Source organism: Chiloscyllium plagiosum, chromosome 9 (genome assembly GCF_004010195.1).
Source record: "Chiloscyllium plagiosum isolate BGI_BamShark_2017 chromosome 9, ASM401019v2, whole genome shotgun sequence".
Classification (NCBI taxonomy): Eukaryota; Metazoa; Chordata; class Chondrichthyes; order Orectolobiformes; family Hemiscylliidae; genus Chiloscyllium; species Chiloscyllium plagiosum.
Genome location: NC_057718.1, coordinates 71,325,394 through 71,342,585, shown reverse-complemented (window position 1 = coordinate 71,342,585; position 17,192 = coordinate 71,325,394). Strand labels below are relative to the sequence as shown.

Below are 17,192 nucleotides of genomic sequence, written 5' to 3'. Positions count from 1 at the left end.
CAACATTCCATTTGCCTTTTGGACACCCAGCTATACTTCACAATTGATGCACACACAGACTGACAATACTCAAGACTTACAATACCACTGGACACAAATCCATTCTTTATTTTTCCAGAATGGATAATGCTACAATTAACGACACTGAAATGCTTGCACACTCAAACTATAAGAACTCTTTGCAGTTTTGTACTATGTCTACATACTGTGTTAATCTTCTGTGTACAGTGAAGGCCATCCCACAGATATTTTTGTGCGACATCACTAACCACTTCCTTCCAACTTGAGTCCAGGGTCTTACTTCACATGCTCCCTCTCCTAATTCAAGTCCTAGCCAGATGAAATTAAATAAAAGATTCACTGATTTTAACTAAAAATCGTGTGTTGAACATTACATCTGAAATCCAAGCAAATTATCTATGTTGCCACACCTATCCAATTAGTCAAAAATATTCCTTTTGATTCACTTGACACTAATGGGTCACAGATCAGTCACATCTAGGCCACACTAGATAAGGATGGTAGATTCATTTCCCTGAAATACATTAGTAAATCAGCTGGGTTTTTAAATGACAAAAAAAATGGCTGCCACCAGGTTAGCTTTTAATTCCAGATTATCTGGAACTGTATTACTCAGGACATTAACTTGGGGTTCTGGATTATTAGACCAGCGACATTACGAAAATCCATCCTTCATTCAGTGGCATTGTTATTTTCTAATGTTCTTCTTGTTCATAGGAAGATTAGCGAATTCCAGTCTAGCTGCTTATTGCCCATTATTTGTGATACTATTCCAAGCCACAATGCAGACAGTAGTGAATTCCCATCTCAGACCATGCAGTAAATAAAATGGAATTGATTTTTACCTAGAAGTTTGTAATAACCTTGCACATATTATGTCTTGCACTTCGGCACTATAAAGCAAAGCAGCAGACTTTGGGTCCCTGCGTTCTGCAAAGATTCTACGTTGAGTATGTACAAAACGCTAATTTTCTGACAAGTCATGCACCATCTCCAATTCACTTGCTGATACACTGAAGTCACTCTAGTGGTATTATGATTGACATTTAAAAATGTTCTAAATGGTGAAGTTGAGGCAAAGTTAAACGCTGTTGACATTTACCTTGTGAACCAACAGTACAATTAAGTGCATAACCATTCACCAAAAGACTCTCTCTCTGGCTCCGTCCATGAGCCTTTAGCAGATTTATCGCCTTGATTGGATAGCGAGGCTGACCTTTAGCATCTGTGAATTTTACTGCATGAGCAGCATCGACCACCATGTTGGCAAAGAAATCTGCATCACTGTGCAATTAAAGTCAAGGTTAATAAGAATCATAGAAATTTAAAAATTGTCCAAGAATTACTTCAGGTATGTTTAAGAACTCACCCTTCTCACACTCAAGAGGCTACATTATATAGAGTGCATTATGGCTTTACATGTGTCAACTTGAAAGACTAGTCAGCTAGAAATGTTTGCAGATAATTTCCACTCATTCATAAATTTCAATGATATCCATCTCAAATGCACAAATATAAGGCCAATTGAAATAATCTACATCAGAAACAAAATTTTTCAGGTGACAACATACAAGAAATTGTTGCTATAATCATTGTTATTTCAAGACAAATGAAAACGGAACAGACACTTTGTACCAAAATGTAGTTTAAGAAGAAAGATTCACCAAGGTATGGTAACAGAATCCCTACAGTGTGGAAGCAAGCTATTCAGGCCATCAAATCCACAATGACCTGCTGATAAACATCCCATCCAGACCCAATCCCCTACCCTATCCCTTTAACCCTGCATTTCCCATGGCTAATCCATCTAACCAGAATATCTCTCGACATTTGCCTTAAATCAAGAATGGAAAAAATTCAAATCTAATGCCATCTAGCAGCATTTCATACTACTTGCTGGTATTAAACAATTTTGAGGACTCCGGATTTATTTCAATTAAGATTCAAAAAGTTCTCTTTAAAAGGTTCTGTTGCACTCAAACACTTGTTTCTAATCAAGAAAAACCAAGCATAGGCAGGAAAACAAGCAAGCCTTGAACATGTTCAGTTAGTCAATACCAACAAGCACTTAATAAAGTATAACAGACTTTAACACTAGCAACTTACACATTTTTTTAAAAACAGCCACATTTCTTGCCAATATATAAATATCTCATTCGAACTGATTCTATTAGGAATGCCTACTAGAGTACAAGGACAAGAAAGTCACATTGAATTTATCCTTCTTACAAGTCAAAAAATTTCAGAAACACATGCTTCCATTCAAAAGATACACTCCAATTATTTTTGATGACATGGATGTTTTAGCAGCATTGACAAGACACTCTCTGCCTAGTTCATCCATATTAATGGTCAAGTTCTCCTGGATGTAACGGACTGCCTCCCTGTTAATAAAAAGGAATATGTTTAGGTGACATTGTCTTTATTTAATAAGATTCATGTTGGGATCTTTTACAGGAGAAAAATAGTGTATCAATACAAAAATTTAACTAAAATCAATGTTTACCTCTATGGATAAAACATGACACTGCTTTTTTAAAATTAAATTATGAATGGTCTTCCTTTGATATCAGACTACCACAAACCAGCCATTTCTCACTTCACGACATTAGAATGGTTAAAGCAAATTCATCTTATACACAACAGACACCGAAAAAAACACTGTGGATGCTGTAAATCAGAAACAAAAACAGAAGTTGCTGGAAAAGCTCAGCAGGTCTGGCAGAAATAGAAATCAGAGTTAATGTTTCAGGTCCAGTTCAGAGGAAGGATCACTCGACCCGAAACATTAACTCTGATTTCTCTTTACAAATGCTGCCAGACCTGCTGAGCTTTTCCAGCTGTTTCTGTTTTTGTTTCATCTACTACCCAAATGGCTGCAAACAAACATGGCAAAAAGTTCATCTTGATGGCTCAGTGTTCGAGTATTTGTGCTTCCACACCTGATTTATTGTTCTCAGCAAGACAACAATAGTCACAAAAAGCAAGAATACATCAACAGCAACATGCAAAAAATATTCATACATCTGTGCAGTCATTTTATTTGTACAGAAACAAATTCAGTACATTGTTGTGACTATATTTTTCTCCCCACAAGTAATAACTAGCAAGCCAAGAAACAAAGTCAAGCTAGCCAAACAATGCGGGTTAATGGAAAAGTTAATCATTTCTCAAATCTAACCCCAGGCAACAAAGCAATCTCTCCAGATCTTTTATGAAATAAAAACTCATATGTATATCTTGAAAATAAAGACCGAAGCTGTAGCAACCACTGTTCTACAATTCTTTTACAATATGAAGTTTATAAGGGGAACAAAACTGATTGGAGCAACCGTTTATATTATTTGGGTTCACACTGTGTACAATATTAGTGCAACACAAAATGAGTAATGGTGTTCGTATTTAAACCATGGAAGAATTAAGTGTCAACTCTGAATTTCTGAAAAGGACTGCAAGGCATTTTGGTTAAGATATGTGAATCTCTATAGTCTCAAACTATTACTGCTGAATATATCTAACATTTTCCATGTGGCAAGGGAAAATACAACCTGCAAGAATATGCAGGTTGCAGAGACCCTTAAATTAAGAATAAACATCCTCAGTTCCTCCAAACTTACTCTCACTTCACCATTCATGGACACATGCAAAAGCTTTATTCAACTCCAAGATTCTCTTAAAAATAACACTTTTTTAAAATTCACTCATGCGATGTAGATATCACTGGGAGCTGGGCTAGAGTTCAAAGATTATAACTCTATTATACTGAAGAAACAGATACATTGTCAAATCAGAATGGTTTGGTTGTGACATTGCAAGTGGTTGTATTCCCTTATATCTGTAACCTTGTCCTTCTAACTGGTAGTGGTCATGGGCTTGGAGATGCTGTCTAACCAATCTTAGAGAATTTTTGTAGAGCATTTTGTAGAGCATTATGGGCGGCACGGTGGCACAGTGGTTAGCACTGCTGCCTCACAGCGCCAGAGACCCGGGTTCAATTCCCGACTCAGGCGACTGACTGTGTGGAGTTTGCACATTCTCCCCGTGTCTGCGTGGGTTTCCTCCGGGTGCTCCGGTTTCCTCCCACAGTCCAAAGATGTGCAGGTCAGGTGAATTGGCCATGCTAAATTGACCGTAGTGTTAGGTAAAGGGGTAAATGTAGGGGTATGGGTGGGTTGCGCTTCGGCGGGTCAGTGTGGACTTGTTGGGCCGAAGGGCCTGTTTCCACACTGTAAGTAATCTAATCTAATCTAATCATTTTACAGGTAGTACTCACTGCTGTTAATGAACATTGGTGGGAAAGGGAATGCCTGTGGACGTGGAGACAATCATGGGGTTGTCATCTTCTGGATGAAGTCAAGCTTCTCGAATGTTGTATCGTATTCATTCATCCAAGTGGAGAGCATTCCATCACATTCTTGATTTGTCTTGTTGACAACAGACAACTTTGGGGAATCAGGTGGTGTGTTATTCACTGCAGGATTCCTAGCTTCTGACCCACTATTATAGCCACACAACTTATATGGCTATATCAGTTCAAGCTCTGGTGAATGTTGACACCCTTCCCAGAATGTTGATAGTACTGGGGATTCACTGACAGTAATGCCATTCATGGTAAAGAACAGCATGGTGGCTCTGTGATGAGTACCGCTGTCTTGCAGCACCAAGGACAGAGTTTGATTCTGCCCTCGGGAAACTGTCTGCACGGAGTTTGCACATGCTCTACGCGTCTGTGTGGGTGTCACCCACAGTCCAAAGATGTGCAGGTTAGTTGAATTGACCACATAATATTGCCCATTGTGTCCAGGGATGTGCAGGCTAAATGGATTAGCCAAGGGAAATGCAGGGTAACAGGAATAGAAACGAAAGTGGGCTTGGAAGGTCAGCGTGGACTCGAGGCCAAATGGACCGCATCCATACAGTAGTGATTCTAGGATTTAATGACAAGAGGCAAAGGCTATATTCTCTCTTGGTTGGGCCTAGGGCATATTATTTTTGAGCCAGAAGGCATAGATTCATGTCCTAACTGCTCTAACACAGGTCATAACATTCTTGAACAGGTTGATTAAGAATATCTACTAAAGGATCTCCTGCAAAATGCACTGGAGCGGAGATGGCTGACATCTAATAACCACAACCATCTTCCTTTGTGCAAGAAATTGTTCCAACCAGTGAGAGTTTCTGCCCAATTCCCACTAACTCTAATTTTGCTTGGGTGAAGTCCCTTGACGTCAATGTAGCCTTGATGTCAAGGACACCTCGCACTCACCTCTGGTGTGCATGATTGAACCAAGGCTGTAATGAGTTTGGAACCTAATGGCTGTCACAGAACTCAAATTGAACAGTTAGCAATTTACTTATAAGCAAGTGCTGCTTGATTGCACTGCTGATGACAACTTTCATCATATTCATGTACAGCAAGTTCACAAGTTCTAGTTCAATTCAGAAATGGTTGACAGACTTGTATTTGAAACATTTCCATTTGTACTAAATAAAATAATTGCCACAAACCATCTCTTCCCACTTGCTTGCTCCAAACTTGACTTCATGTAACAACTATTTCAATGTACCTTCTGTGCCTACTCTTTGCACCTATAGTTGCACCCCACATTATTGACATGTTTACTTAATAAAATGTTACAAATACCAATTCAATACTTCAAGATTTGACAAGTTTTAATTCACCTGAAAAAAACTTCGACAGCAAACAATATTTATCATGCCAGAGAACATAGTACAACTTAATCTGCCACACATCTGTAAAAGGTTTAATTGTAAAAATTCCGACGCTTGACTTATTGAATACATTTTCTGAACTTACTTGCAGGCAAGACGATAACCACCAATGATGGAGGTTGGATGAATTTTCTGTTTGACCAACTCATCTGCACCCTTAAGTAGTTCAGCAGCAAGAATAACCTGCATTAAAGGTGAAAGGAACACAAGATGTCCAGTATTAACTATTCTTCCCACCCAGAATACATTTTGAAAGCTGATGGATAGGTTTGTTAATCTAGCATTCACAAAATAACAAGAATTAAACAACTAAAAACAGGAAATGTTTTTAATTCATACACAAACGAAATCAGATTAGATTAGATTAGATTACATTACATTACAGTGTGGAAACAGGCCCTTCGGCCCAACAAGTCCACACCGACCCGCCGAAGCGCAACCCACCCATACCCCTACATTTACCCCTTACCTAACACTACGGGCAATTTAGCATGGCCAATTCACCTGACCTGCACACCTTTGGACTGTGGGAGGAAACCGGAGCACCCGGAGGAAACCCACGCAGACACGGGGAGAACGTGCAAACTGCACACAGTCAGTCGCCTGAGGCGGGAATTGAACCTGGGTCTCTGGCGCTGTGAGGCAGCAATGCTAACCACTGTGCCACCATGCCACCCATCGAACAATTTGAAGAAATTTTAATATTACAGATTATGGAAAGTTACATTTTAATTCTGAAAATCCAGTTTTTAAAAGATAAATTTGAACTTCATTATTAAATTGAAATTAGTGATTAATTCATTTTCCAAACTCAAAATTGAGTATTTCTATGTAAAACACAGCATTCATGAACAACAAAGCATAATATAATGCCACCAACTTGACATCAATAGGATACAGAATAATTATTTCTCATGTTCTAAGTTTTTGGATCTCAAAATAATACTGTCTCCCTATTTGATGTGGACAACTATATTTCTGATCCACTGTCATGAATTAATTCTAAACAGTAATAATGGTCTCAGTCCATGGTGCTGTAATTTGTTCCAAGTGTTAGAATAATTAAGTGAACAACATAATCCCTCCCTAACAGCATTGTGGATCTACCTACAGCATGTGAACTGCAGCACTTAAAGACAGCAGCTCACCATCATCTTTAAAAGCAACGAGAGACTGTCAATTAAATGCTGGCCATCCAGCAACACACATCCCACAAATAATGTTTTTTTTTAAATTGTACTTTAGAACAATTCAGGTTAATCCACGGGTATTTCTCATTAGTACATTTCCAAAATAGAAGCAGGGCAGATGACACAATGGACTTACAACTGATGTTGTACCATCCCCTACTTCCTTGTCTTGCAGATCAGCTAATTCACATAACACCTTAGCAGCTGGATGTTCTACTTCAAGCAGCTGGAGAATTGTTGCTCCATCATTAGTGATGGTGACATCCTAAAAGATCAGAAATATGTAAAATTTAAAAAATATGAAAATCCAAAAGATACCCTAAAATAATTTATTCTATCTCACCCACAATACTTTTATGTAGTTTGCACTAATTCTTAAAATACCGATTCTTAATTTTCCTTTAGAGCTCTTCAAAATATAGTCGATGTGACATTGCTAAAGGAAAGCACACTACAGTAATCTAAAACTCTCAAGAACCATTCAAGAACAGAACATAAAACTAAAATGCAAGGCAAGAATGACAGCTTGAACATTGTGAGTTTTTTCAATATTAAATCATTATACTGGATAGATAAAGGAAAATGATCAGGAGCAAATCAATACTGGGGGAAGATCTGTGGATATAGTCACAGGATGTCTCTTCAGCAGTGCCTCAGGCTGAATCAAACTAGTCAAATTAAGAAGCCTGAAATCTTACAAGGCAGCAAAATCTGGCTTGCTGATATACAAATCTGCATCAGGCCACATGTGTTTTTGGAATAAGTTGCTTTCTATAACTTAGATAAGTTTTAAAATTTATGCAATGAAACAAAATTGACATTGATACACAAACTAGCCCTGCTCACTTTCAACATCACTCTTCATTATAATGGCAGTTTAGACAGTAAAGCAAGTCACTGAAGAGCATGCCTGACAGATCAGCTTGTCAAATCATCCAAAAGCTTTATCTTAATGGTGACTGGACGAACATTGCTTGGAAGACTGATTAGTCATATCAATTACCACCCACACCTGGGGAATTACTGCCACAGAACCTATTGAGCTTACTTAATTCTCAATTTGACTGTTAGAGAAATTGCACTTGGAGTATAATTTTGCTGCTACGTATTTTACAATTCATAGGCCTGGTGACTGACTAGTGTTAGTGACCACTTCTTCACAAATGCTTAAAAGTACAGCTTGTCTAATCATTTCTGGTGTCATCCATCCAAGCACAAACATCAGTGCACCTCTAATCCTACCCAATCTACAGCCACATCATTGAACTTCTAACTAAGTTGCGATTTTTGATGTGTTGTCTCTGCATAACTGTTTATTTAATTACTTCTTTATGATCTTATATGTAACTACATCTGTGTAGCCAATCTTCCTCATATCAATTATATATGGTCTTTGGCTGGTATTTTAGACTTGAGCTTTATTTACCTTTGGCATTTTTTTTTCTTTGGCAGTCCTCTTGCTATTTCTTTGCACATTCTCCTCAGGAGTTCACTGATCATTCTTTCCTAAGACTTGCCCGGACTATCTCAAATGGTCTCACAACCCCTATCATACCACTACACAAGGCCAGTTCTGATCATTCCCTTGAATTGCTCTTACACTATATCTTTGCTTGTTAATCCCACTTCCTTCATCATACTCTTCTGATTGAAAATCGAGTAACTTAACATTGCATTTTCAGATTTCCAAAAATTTAGGACCTCCCTTTCAGCAAGACAGCACCACTGAGGCTCCTCTCCCATTAAAATTATTAGTCTGCCTCAACCTAGTGATTCCTCCAATATATCTCTCATCTTCATTGTCTGAGGTCCATTATCTTGAGTCCTTTCTCAAACATGGTTCCCCGGACAAGAATTTCCATTCAGCTTTGCAAAGTTGCCAGGCAAAGGAATCAAAACAGTACTTCATCAAGATGTTTGATTGCATGCTGAGTTTCAAGAAACAAATACACAGCATCACTAAGAAAGTCTATAGCCTTAAAGCTTGTCTTTAAAATTTAGACTGAAATGTAATGCTGAATTATAGAACACATTTGCTACACACGAGAAAATTGACAGGCAGGAAGGCTCAGAAAAAGGGGGAACCCAAATATGCAGAACATAAAAGCATCTATGCTCACCAAGTGATAACAAGATGCTCTAAGGCAATTGCCTTAACATGGGTGAATCTGTGTAAACAGGATACCAAGTGATAACTGTTCCCTTGTGAAATTAATGAAAGTGTTTGATTCTGACCCTGAAACGAAACTCGGTACTATCAAAAGCCATGTAACTGATGGTCAGGTCCTGTCAATTATAATGAATTCTTACTACCTCTTGCAAGCTAAGAAGACACAGAAGGAAAAACATCTTTTCTGTTACAAGACCCTGACTTGAGAGTTCAAAACGACACGAGAGGAGAGAGAAAAACCATTATAGTGCTCGGGCTCCTGAAGCCAGTAGAAAATTTAACTCTTAGTGCTTACCTGCTATGGATGGAACTTAATTACATTTTTGAGACTTTATGATGATACTGAGTAGCCATTGCTGGTTATTAAATACAAACTCTGTAAAAGGTAATATTGATGAAGCTTTGACATCCTTGCTGACCTTGCAGACCACTCTACAGACCGCCCCACTGTCAATTCTAACTAAACAGATCTTGTCTTATTTGAATTTGAATCACAACCCTGAAAAGAAAGCATGTTTAATTCAAAGACTAATGAATAGTTTAAATGCAACCTTACAGTAACATCTCAGCCTCAGGTACAGAATGATTCAGTGCTTAAAAAGAAGTCTGCTCCAGGCTTAGAAAATTATTCTAGATCTGATATTGAAGAGATTCTGGCTCAATGTGTCTGGAGCCATTTTACGGTCAAACGTTTGCCTTCCTTGCTAAGAAGCCATTTTGTAAAATGAGTGTATCTGACATGTTAGCTGTGTTACCTTATGAACTCTCCAATTAGCTCAGACCGGTACCTCTTTATGATAGGAGTTCATCTTGCTAGCAGATGCCTAACTCGGCTGGGTAGGTTTTTCCCGCCTGATGAATGACTTAGGGCCTGCAGGAGTGATTAGTCAAGCGTACACAGACCTTTTCTTCCTTACGTGTTATTGTCTTTCACTGTTGTCTGTCTAATTAAGAATTTTTTTGATATGTGATGCTTTTGTAAACTTTTGTATAAAGGAAGCCACTTTGTATCGGTATATAAGAGTAGCCTGCTAAGGGCACTTGAAGAGCTGGTACTCTACTCTCCTAGGTTATTAGAACCTAGTTAGTTTAGCTTATGTTGTAACAGTGATGCTATTGGTAAATACAAGGGTTGACTAAAATTAAACTAATCTAAGTGTTTTTTTTATTTCAGACTCCTAAAGAGTACAATCTCCATGACAGACCAAGAGGGGCTTACAGGTCTGAGTCCATTAAGGATTCCCTGGACCGTCTCAAATCTGGACTTTAACATCACTAACATCAAGCCACCTGTTAGCTTGCACATTATACCTTAGACCTGGCTACTATAATGCTGTTCTGGTCAGCCTCCCATTTTTTACCCTGTATCAACTAGCAATAATCAAAGCTCTGCTGTGTAAGTTAACTCACACCTTAACTCCTGTTCCACTACTATTCCAAATCTAGTTAACTTACAGTAGCTCCTGGCCCAATAATTTTAAAATCCTCACTCACGCCTTCAAAACTCTGTTGTTATGCCCTTTCCTACCACGTAACCTCTTCTATCTCAGCTGGCCTTGGACATCCCCATGCTTCTCCAAATCTGGCATCTTGTACACCACAATTTAATTGGTTCCAAACTCTGGAATTCTTCCTTAAACTGCTCCACTTTTCTCTCTTCTTTCTCTCTCAAAACCTATTATTGTTCCAGCCTTGGGTCAGCTGTCCCTATGATTCAAAATCAGCATTTTCTTCATCAATAAAGTTAAGCATCTTTTGACACTTAAACACATCATACAAAAAGTAATCACGAACAGAAATCGAGAGATTTCTTTCCTAAAGCGTAAACTGGGAAGTGGAAGGGAGCAACAAAGGGAGGAGACTTGAGCCTTTGAAAATAGGGAGACTCAAGATACAGAGTGAAAGGTGAAGGGGAATCAGGATAATTGCCACAGAAATGAAGATGACTGCATTGAAAGTAGTCAAATCCATAAAGCAAACTTTAGATGTGAGGAGACAACTGTGCTTTACTGTATTCAACTGCACAAATGAAGAAGCTTAGCCATTTGGCCATGTGCACCCAGTGCTTATGAAAAAGCAACTTACCGTTCAACAGAAGATATACTAGGTGCTAAAAAAATGTAAAGAGTGGTAAATTTTACTTACACCAATATCATCGACTAACATTTTATCGAGGCCAACTGGTCCCAAGGAGCTTTTCACAATGTTGGCAATGGAAGCTGCTGCCATCACTGAAAAGAAAACCATTATTCTAGCATAAAAAGGCAAATGAGAATTATCTTTTGAAACCAATTACAAGAAATTGAGTACAGTGGCTTAACAGGATTAATAGAAAAGATACTTTAAATCCCACCAAGGCATGTTATGAACTTGAATTCAGCTGAGCGAGTGAGTAAATTGAGGATTAAATGCCATTCCATAACACTTAATGACACCGTCTGTTATTTTGCTTAGAATTCAAAGTAGATGATGGGTAGTATTTGAATTTATTTTGCTTTTGTAGAAAAGACAATCAGGTAACTTTCACTTTGTTAGGTTGCTGTCAATATCATTGCTGCACTGGAACAATTTGACGAGAGGCATGGCTAGGAACATACACTTCAGCAGTACAAATAACATCTCTCTCAATCTTTCCTTAAACTGCTCTGCTCCAGGCAAAACAACTTCAGCCTTCTCCAGTGTGGACTCGTTGGGCTGAATAGCCTGTTTCCACACTGTAGGGATTCTATGCTAGTTCTCATTTAGTAGTTCAGCCATGCCCTCTACATCCATCCAATTATCACCTTTTTTTATTCCAAATCAACCCCACCCATCTTCTCAAAGAGCAACTTTTGGATTCCTTTCACATGCCACTGTTGTATTTTTCTAGTTTCGTCTGATTCTCACTTGTATTCACAACCTAACATTATCACATATGGGCTCTTCAGGCTCTTATCAATATTTCCCCTTGTGGCCAAGTACCTCAATAGTAGCCAAAACTGGTTTCTCTTTAGTAACCCAAGGTGCCATTAGATGATTCTGTGAATGGAAACAATTTATGATAGTATGGGAAAAAAAGCAGGTCATAATACCTGTTGGAAAACTAGTGCAGGCAGCAAATGCTCTAATAATGCTTTTGTGTCATGACAGCTCTCTGATTAAAGGCAGCCACTGTCCTGACAATTTGCTACTCTAATTTACTGGGATGCATTTGTTCTGAATATGCTAAAAACAGCTATTTCCCAATGGACTACTTTCATTTTGATTACTTGTGGTCTTTTCCCCAGAGTCTAAGGGACTTCCTGATATCAGTTCCAACAATACATCCTTCCTCATTAGGCATGAAAAAAGGCTCTTATCCAGAAAATTCTTTTGAACTATTATCGTCTATATTAGAATAATTAAAAATGCCATTCTATAGTATGAGCACGTGTATAACAAGGACGAATTACTCCCATTGACAAACAAATGGGCAAATTAGTCCTCAGGCTAAGGATTCACATCATAAGCTTCAATATAAAAGCGAGAAATCTAAGAACACGGTGGGGCGGGCAGCCATGAAAGATCCATAAAATAAACGTTAGCTAATACTTTTCTGGAGTTGCATTCAATACTGTAACTGAAAAAACAAGCTGAATCTCCCATCCGGTTTTATCACGCATTTTGTAGAATGCTTGTCTCAGTTTAACTGAATCCTACAATAAATGGATACAATTTACAGGATAAATTGAGCATCTTTATCGAAGTATTTCGGCAGCATGAGATACATGTCAGACTTTTATCTCAACACTGAAGGAAGGGTTGAACGTGGGACGGTTCTCCAGACGGGAAGCTTCTGGAACATTCGGAGATGACGGGCGGGGCCGAACCGCGATACGGGGCAACCGTTTGCCTCCGAATCCAAGAACTAGAAGCCAAGCTCGCAGACATGAGTAAGTTTTTGGATTCTCGTTTTACCTACTCATTCACCGATAACGCACGTGTCTTTATCTCACGAGGGACCACGAAAGATCCCAGATCTCTCTGTCTGTGGAAATACCACTCGGAAAGAACTAAGAAGCGTCACCTTTCTTCGCTTATAAAGTCATCCACTATATCTTACCATTCTGAGTGCGAATCGAATCTCCAGACGTTCTCTGCCCCAATACATTTAACGCACCTTCCATCGCCGCCATGTTCGACTCCTTCTCGCAAACAGGAAAAGAGAGTACCCGCGGTATGTGGCATTGTGGGTAATTTTACATTGTTGCTATGGAGAACCAGAAGAACTCCGGGTGTTCGAAATCTGAACCAAGAACGAAAGTTGCTGGAAAAACTCAGTAGATCAGACAGCATTTGCGGAAAGAAATCAATTAACATTTTAGATCCAGGAGAGTCACTGGACCGAAACATTAACTTTGCTTTATCTCCATTGATGCTGCCAAATCAGCTTAGTTTTTCCAGCAATTTCTGCTTTTGTCTCTGTTGCTCTGTTGATTAAACGACTTTTCACCAATTCCCTCCCTTGCCCACATAAATAATTAATCATGATAAGGTTTTTGTCAATTTTTTTCAGGCATCTACTCTGCATTGTCTGGGCAACTGGATACATGCGTGTTTTCTTAGACAATATTAAAAATCACATGAAGGGCTTTTGCCCGAAACGTCGATTTTTCTGCTCATCGGATGTAGCCTGACGTGTTGTGATTTTCCAGCACCAATCTGATCTAAACACCAGTTTATAGTCGAATAGGTTTATTTGGAAGTACAAGCTTTCGAAGCGCTGCTCCTTCATTTGATAGCTCAACAGGCAGGACCATAGTACACAGAATTTATAGCAAAAGATCATAATGTCATACAAATGATGCAATACATTGAACAAACCTAGATTGCTAACAGTCTTTCAACTTTTAGAATGGGTTGCAGGTTTTGATTCATTAATATGTGAATCCCAGAACTTCTTTCAAGTCACATTCTCGAGATAATTTAAGATTTTATTTTTAAAAACGTGACACCTCAGCTCAGACAATGCATTAAGAGTGTGAGGTTAGAGTCTGTATTCCAATCTTGAGTGAGAATGGTTCTATTTCCAAAGTGGAATTTATAAAATGTCACACAGATTGCCGACAGTTTGAACAAAATAGAATGTACCTACAAATACAATTCTGCAAACGTTAAGTGTGTGGGTGTGTATGAGATGGGTGAGAAAAGTATGAGTGTGCATGCTTGACAGGGTGTGTGCGTGAGTGTGATGGAGTATATGTCTGTGAGAGGATGTGAGTGTGGGGGAGGGAGTAAGTATGAAAGAGGGTCTGTGTGAGTGTGTGGCTATGTAAGAGTGTGTGTATTTGTGTGAGTGTATAGTGTAGGGGGGGGTCACCTATAATGTAACCTGAACCCAAGGTCCTGGCTGAGGCCATCCTTAGCTAACAGCTTCTAATCAGCCACTCGGTGTTGTTAGGTGAAAATGTGGACTGCAGATGCTGGAGATTAGAGTCAAGAAGATGTTGCTGGAAAAGGCAGCAGGTCAGGCAGCATCTGAGGAGCCAGAAGGGCTTTTGCCTGAACCCTGATAAAAGGCGTTTGCCCGGAACGTCGATTTTCCTGCTCCTTGGATGCTGCCTGACCTGCTGTGCTTTTCCAGCACCATACTCTCCATTCTGCATTGTTGCGTATACCAAAGTCTGCCTTGGAGGATGGTCACCCAAAGGTCTGAGGCTGAATATCTCTGACCGCTGAAGTGTTCCCTGGCTGGGAAGGAACATCCCTATTGGCGAATGTTGCGCAGTGTCCATTCCTCCATTGTTGTAGCGTCAGCTTGGTCTCACCAATGTACCATGCCTTATGGCATCGTTGCCTGCAGTGTATGAGATAGACAATGTTGGCCGAGTCACATGAGTACCTGCCGTATACATGGTGGGTGGTGTTCCCATGTGTCTTAGACAGTCCTTCAGATGAAGATAGACTTGGTTACACTTCCGTTTCTGGAAAGAAAAAGCAACTGTATGAAACAAGATCAAATACTACTGTACTGGCTTTGATTTGGGTGGTTCTGAGGATCTGAAATCTGAATACAGGCTGAAGTAACTAACTGTAGTCAGAAACAACCATTCAATACATGCTCTTATTTATATAGGCAGCAATAAAATGGCTTATTAATGCAAATAACATAACAAAATGGCTTCTAGGCTGCAAATTGACAATTCTGCTTAAAGCTGCTAAAAGCTGCATTCCTGAACTCACCACAGCTGAAAATGTGTTGCTGGAAAAGCGCAGCAGGTCAGGCAGCATCCAAGGAACAGGAGAATCGACGTTTCAGGCATAAGCCCTTCTTCAGGAGGGCTTATGCCTGAAACGTCGATTCTCCTGTTCCTTGGATGCTGCCTGACCTGCTGCACTTTTCCAGCAACACGTTTTCAGCTCTGATCTCCAGCATCTGCAGTCCTCACTTTCTCCTTTGAACTCACCATAGTCTGGTTCAACAAAGATTAGCAGATAATGCTTCCGTTACAGCATAGAAATAACTAGACCAGATAAGACATTACTAGCCATCCTAACTGACCTTGCAAGGGCAGGTGCAAAGAATAGTTTCACAATATAGGGGCGCTGTAAGATTGGTTCCCAGGAAATATCATTGGGCTAAGTTGCTGTCAATAAAGTAATTTTATTAAAATTGATTGATTGGTAATTGTCTAATGTCCTCTGGAATGATCTCCTGCGCTTCTCTCAAAAAATGTCTTTGTTTTAAGCCATGTGCGCAGTCTCTCTGAGGAAAACGGAAGTGTTTAACCTCTGTGTTACTGGACAACCTGTGCTCTGCCGAGATTGAATAAGGTGTGAAATCTTACAGAACCAGACTGATTGCTATTGTGTATTGACCGAAAGCAGAACAGAGATAGGCACTGCCACCACCACACCCACCCTCGCCTTGTTGGTGAGAAATCTGGCACAAGTAGTTTCATGACTTTCATGATTCCATTAACTATGTACTAAACCTAGAGTAATGTTGCCTCTTTGCAACACTGAGTAGCTGTATAGAATCATTGAACTTCACAATACGGAAGGAAGCCATTCAACCTATCATGTCTGTAGCAGCTCCCGAAAGAGCTACCCAGCCAGTTCCACTCTGCAGCTCTGACTCCGCAGCCCTCTAACTTCTTCACTTTCAAAAGGTATGTAAAATCTATCTGAGTATGATCTTCATATCTCATTTATCATTTCCTTTAATTTGGGATTACATTACATTACAGTATGGAAACAGGCCCTTCGGCCCAACAAGTCCACACCAACCCGCCGAAGCGCAACCCACCCATACCCCAACTTTACCCCTTACCTAACACTACGGGCAATTTAGCATGGCCAATTCACCTGACCTGGACATCTTTGGACTGTGAGAGGAAACCGGAGCACCCGGAGGAAACCCATGCAGACACGGAAAGAATGTGCTAACCACTGTGCCACCGTGCCGCCCACGGTGAGCTGGCCACTGAACCTCACTATTATTTGGACATCCTCGCACTTTGCTCCCTGGAAAGATTCCATTCCATTCTCCCAATGTCTTTGTCCATCACATTTGTTCTAATCATGCTATCTTTAATAGGTGAGCCTCAAAAAGGTCCAACCTGTCACCACACCAACTTGCCATCCTACCCAGCTACCAACATGTTACTCTCCCTGCCAACTAGTCTGCCATCTCATCAACCTTCCAACCTGCCACCTGACATACATGTCACCCTATCTACCTATCACCCTGTCAATGTATCACCTTATCCCAGGATTCTCTGAACCTTTTGCTGCTATATTTCCCCTTAAAGGGTATGCTTTGGACTTGTACTATCTCCGGTTCCTTTTTGAATGCCATCCAAATAACTACGAGGAGCTGTTCCCAGTCAACTTTGGCCAAATCCTGTTTTATTTTAATAAAATCTACTTTTCCCCAATACAAAGCCACCTTTTGCAGGCCATGACTTTCCTTGTCTGTAATAAATTTGAACCATACCATGTTGTACTCACTATTACTTAAATATTCCATCAAATATTTGTTCAGTTGGTTTCCTCAGAACCAGATCCAGCTATGCACTACCCTTTGTTGGGCTTTCCATTTAATGATACAAAAAACT

At 39.6% G+C, this 17,192-nt stretch overlaps 1 protein-coding gene across 1 annotated transcript in view; it reads right to left on the bottom strand.

Moving 5' to 3' along the window:
• tcp1 (t-complex 1) overlaps window positions 1-13,309 on the bottom strand; it is a 60,622-nt gene extending 47,313 nt beyond the window's left edge. The window contains exons 1-6 of the mRNA XM_043696178.1: window positions 13,196-13,309; window positions 11,260-11,345; window positions 7,081-7,209; window positions 5,840-5,937; window positions 2,295-2,405; window positions 1,124-1,305 (exon numbers count right to left, since the gene is read on the bottom strand). Coding sequence (XP_043552113.1) covers window positions 1,124-1,305; window positions 2,295-2,405; window positions 5,840-5,937; window positions 7,081-7,209; window positions 11,260-11,345; window positions 13,196-13,268 — 679 coding nt within the window. The 5' untranslated portion in view covers window positions 13,269-13,309. The remainder of the gene's footprint in view (window positions 1-1,123; window positions 1,306-2,294; window positions 2,406-5,839; window positions 5,938-7,080; window positions 7,210-11,259; window positions 11,346-13,195) is intronic.
• Window positions 13,310-17,192: the final 3,883 nt, after the last annotated feature.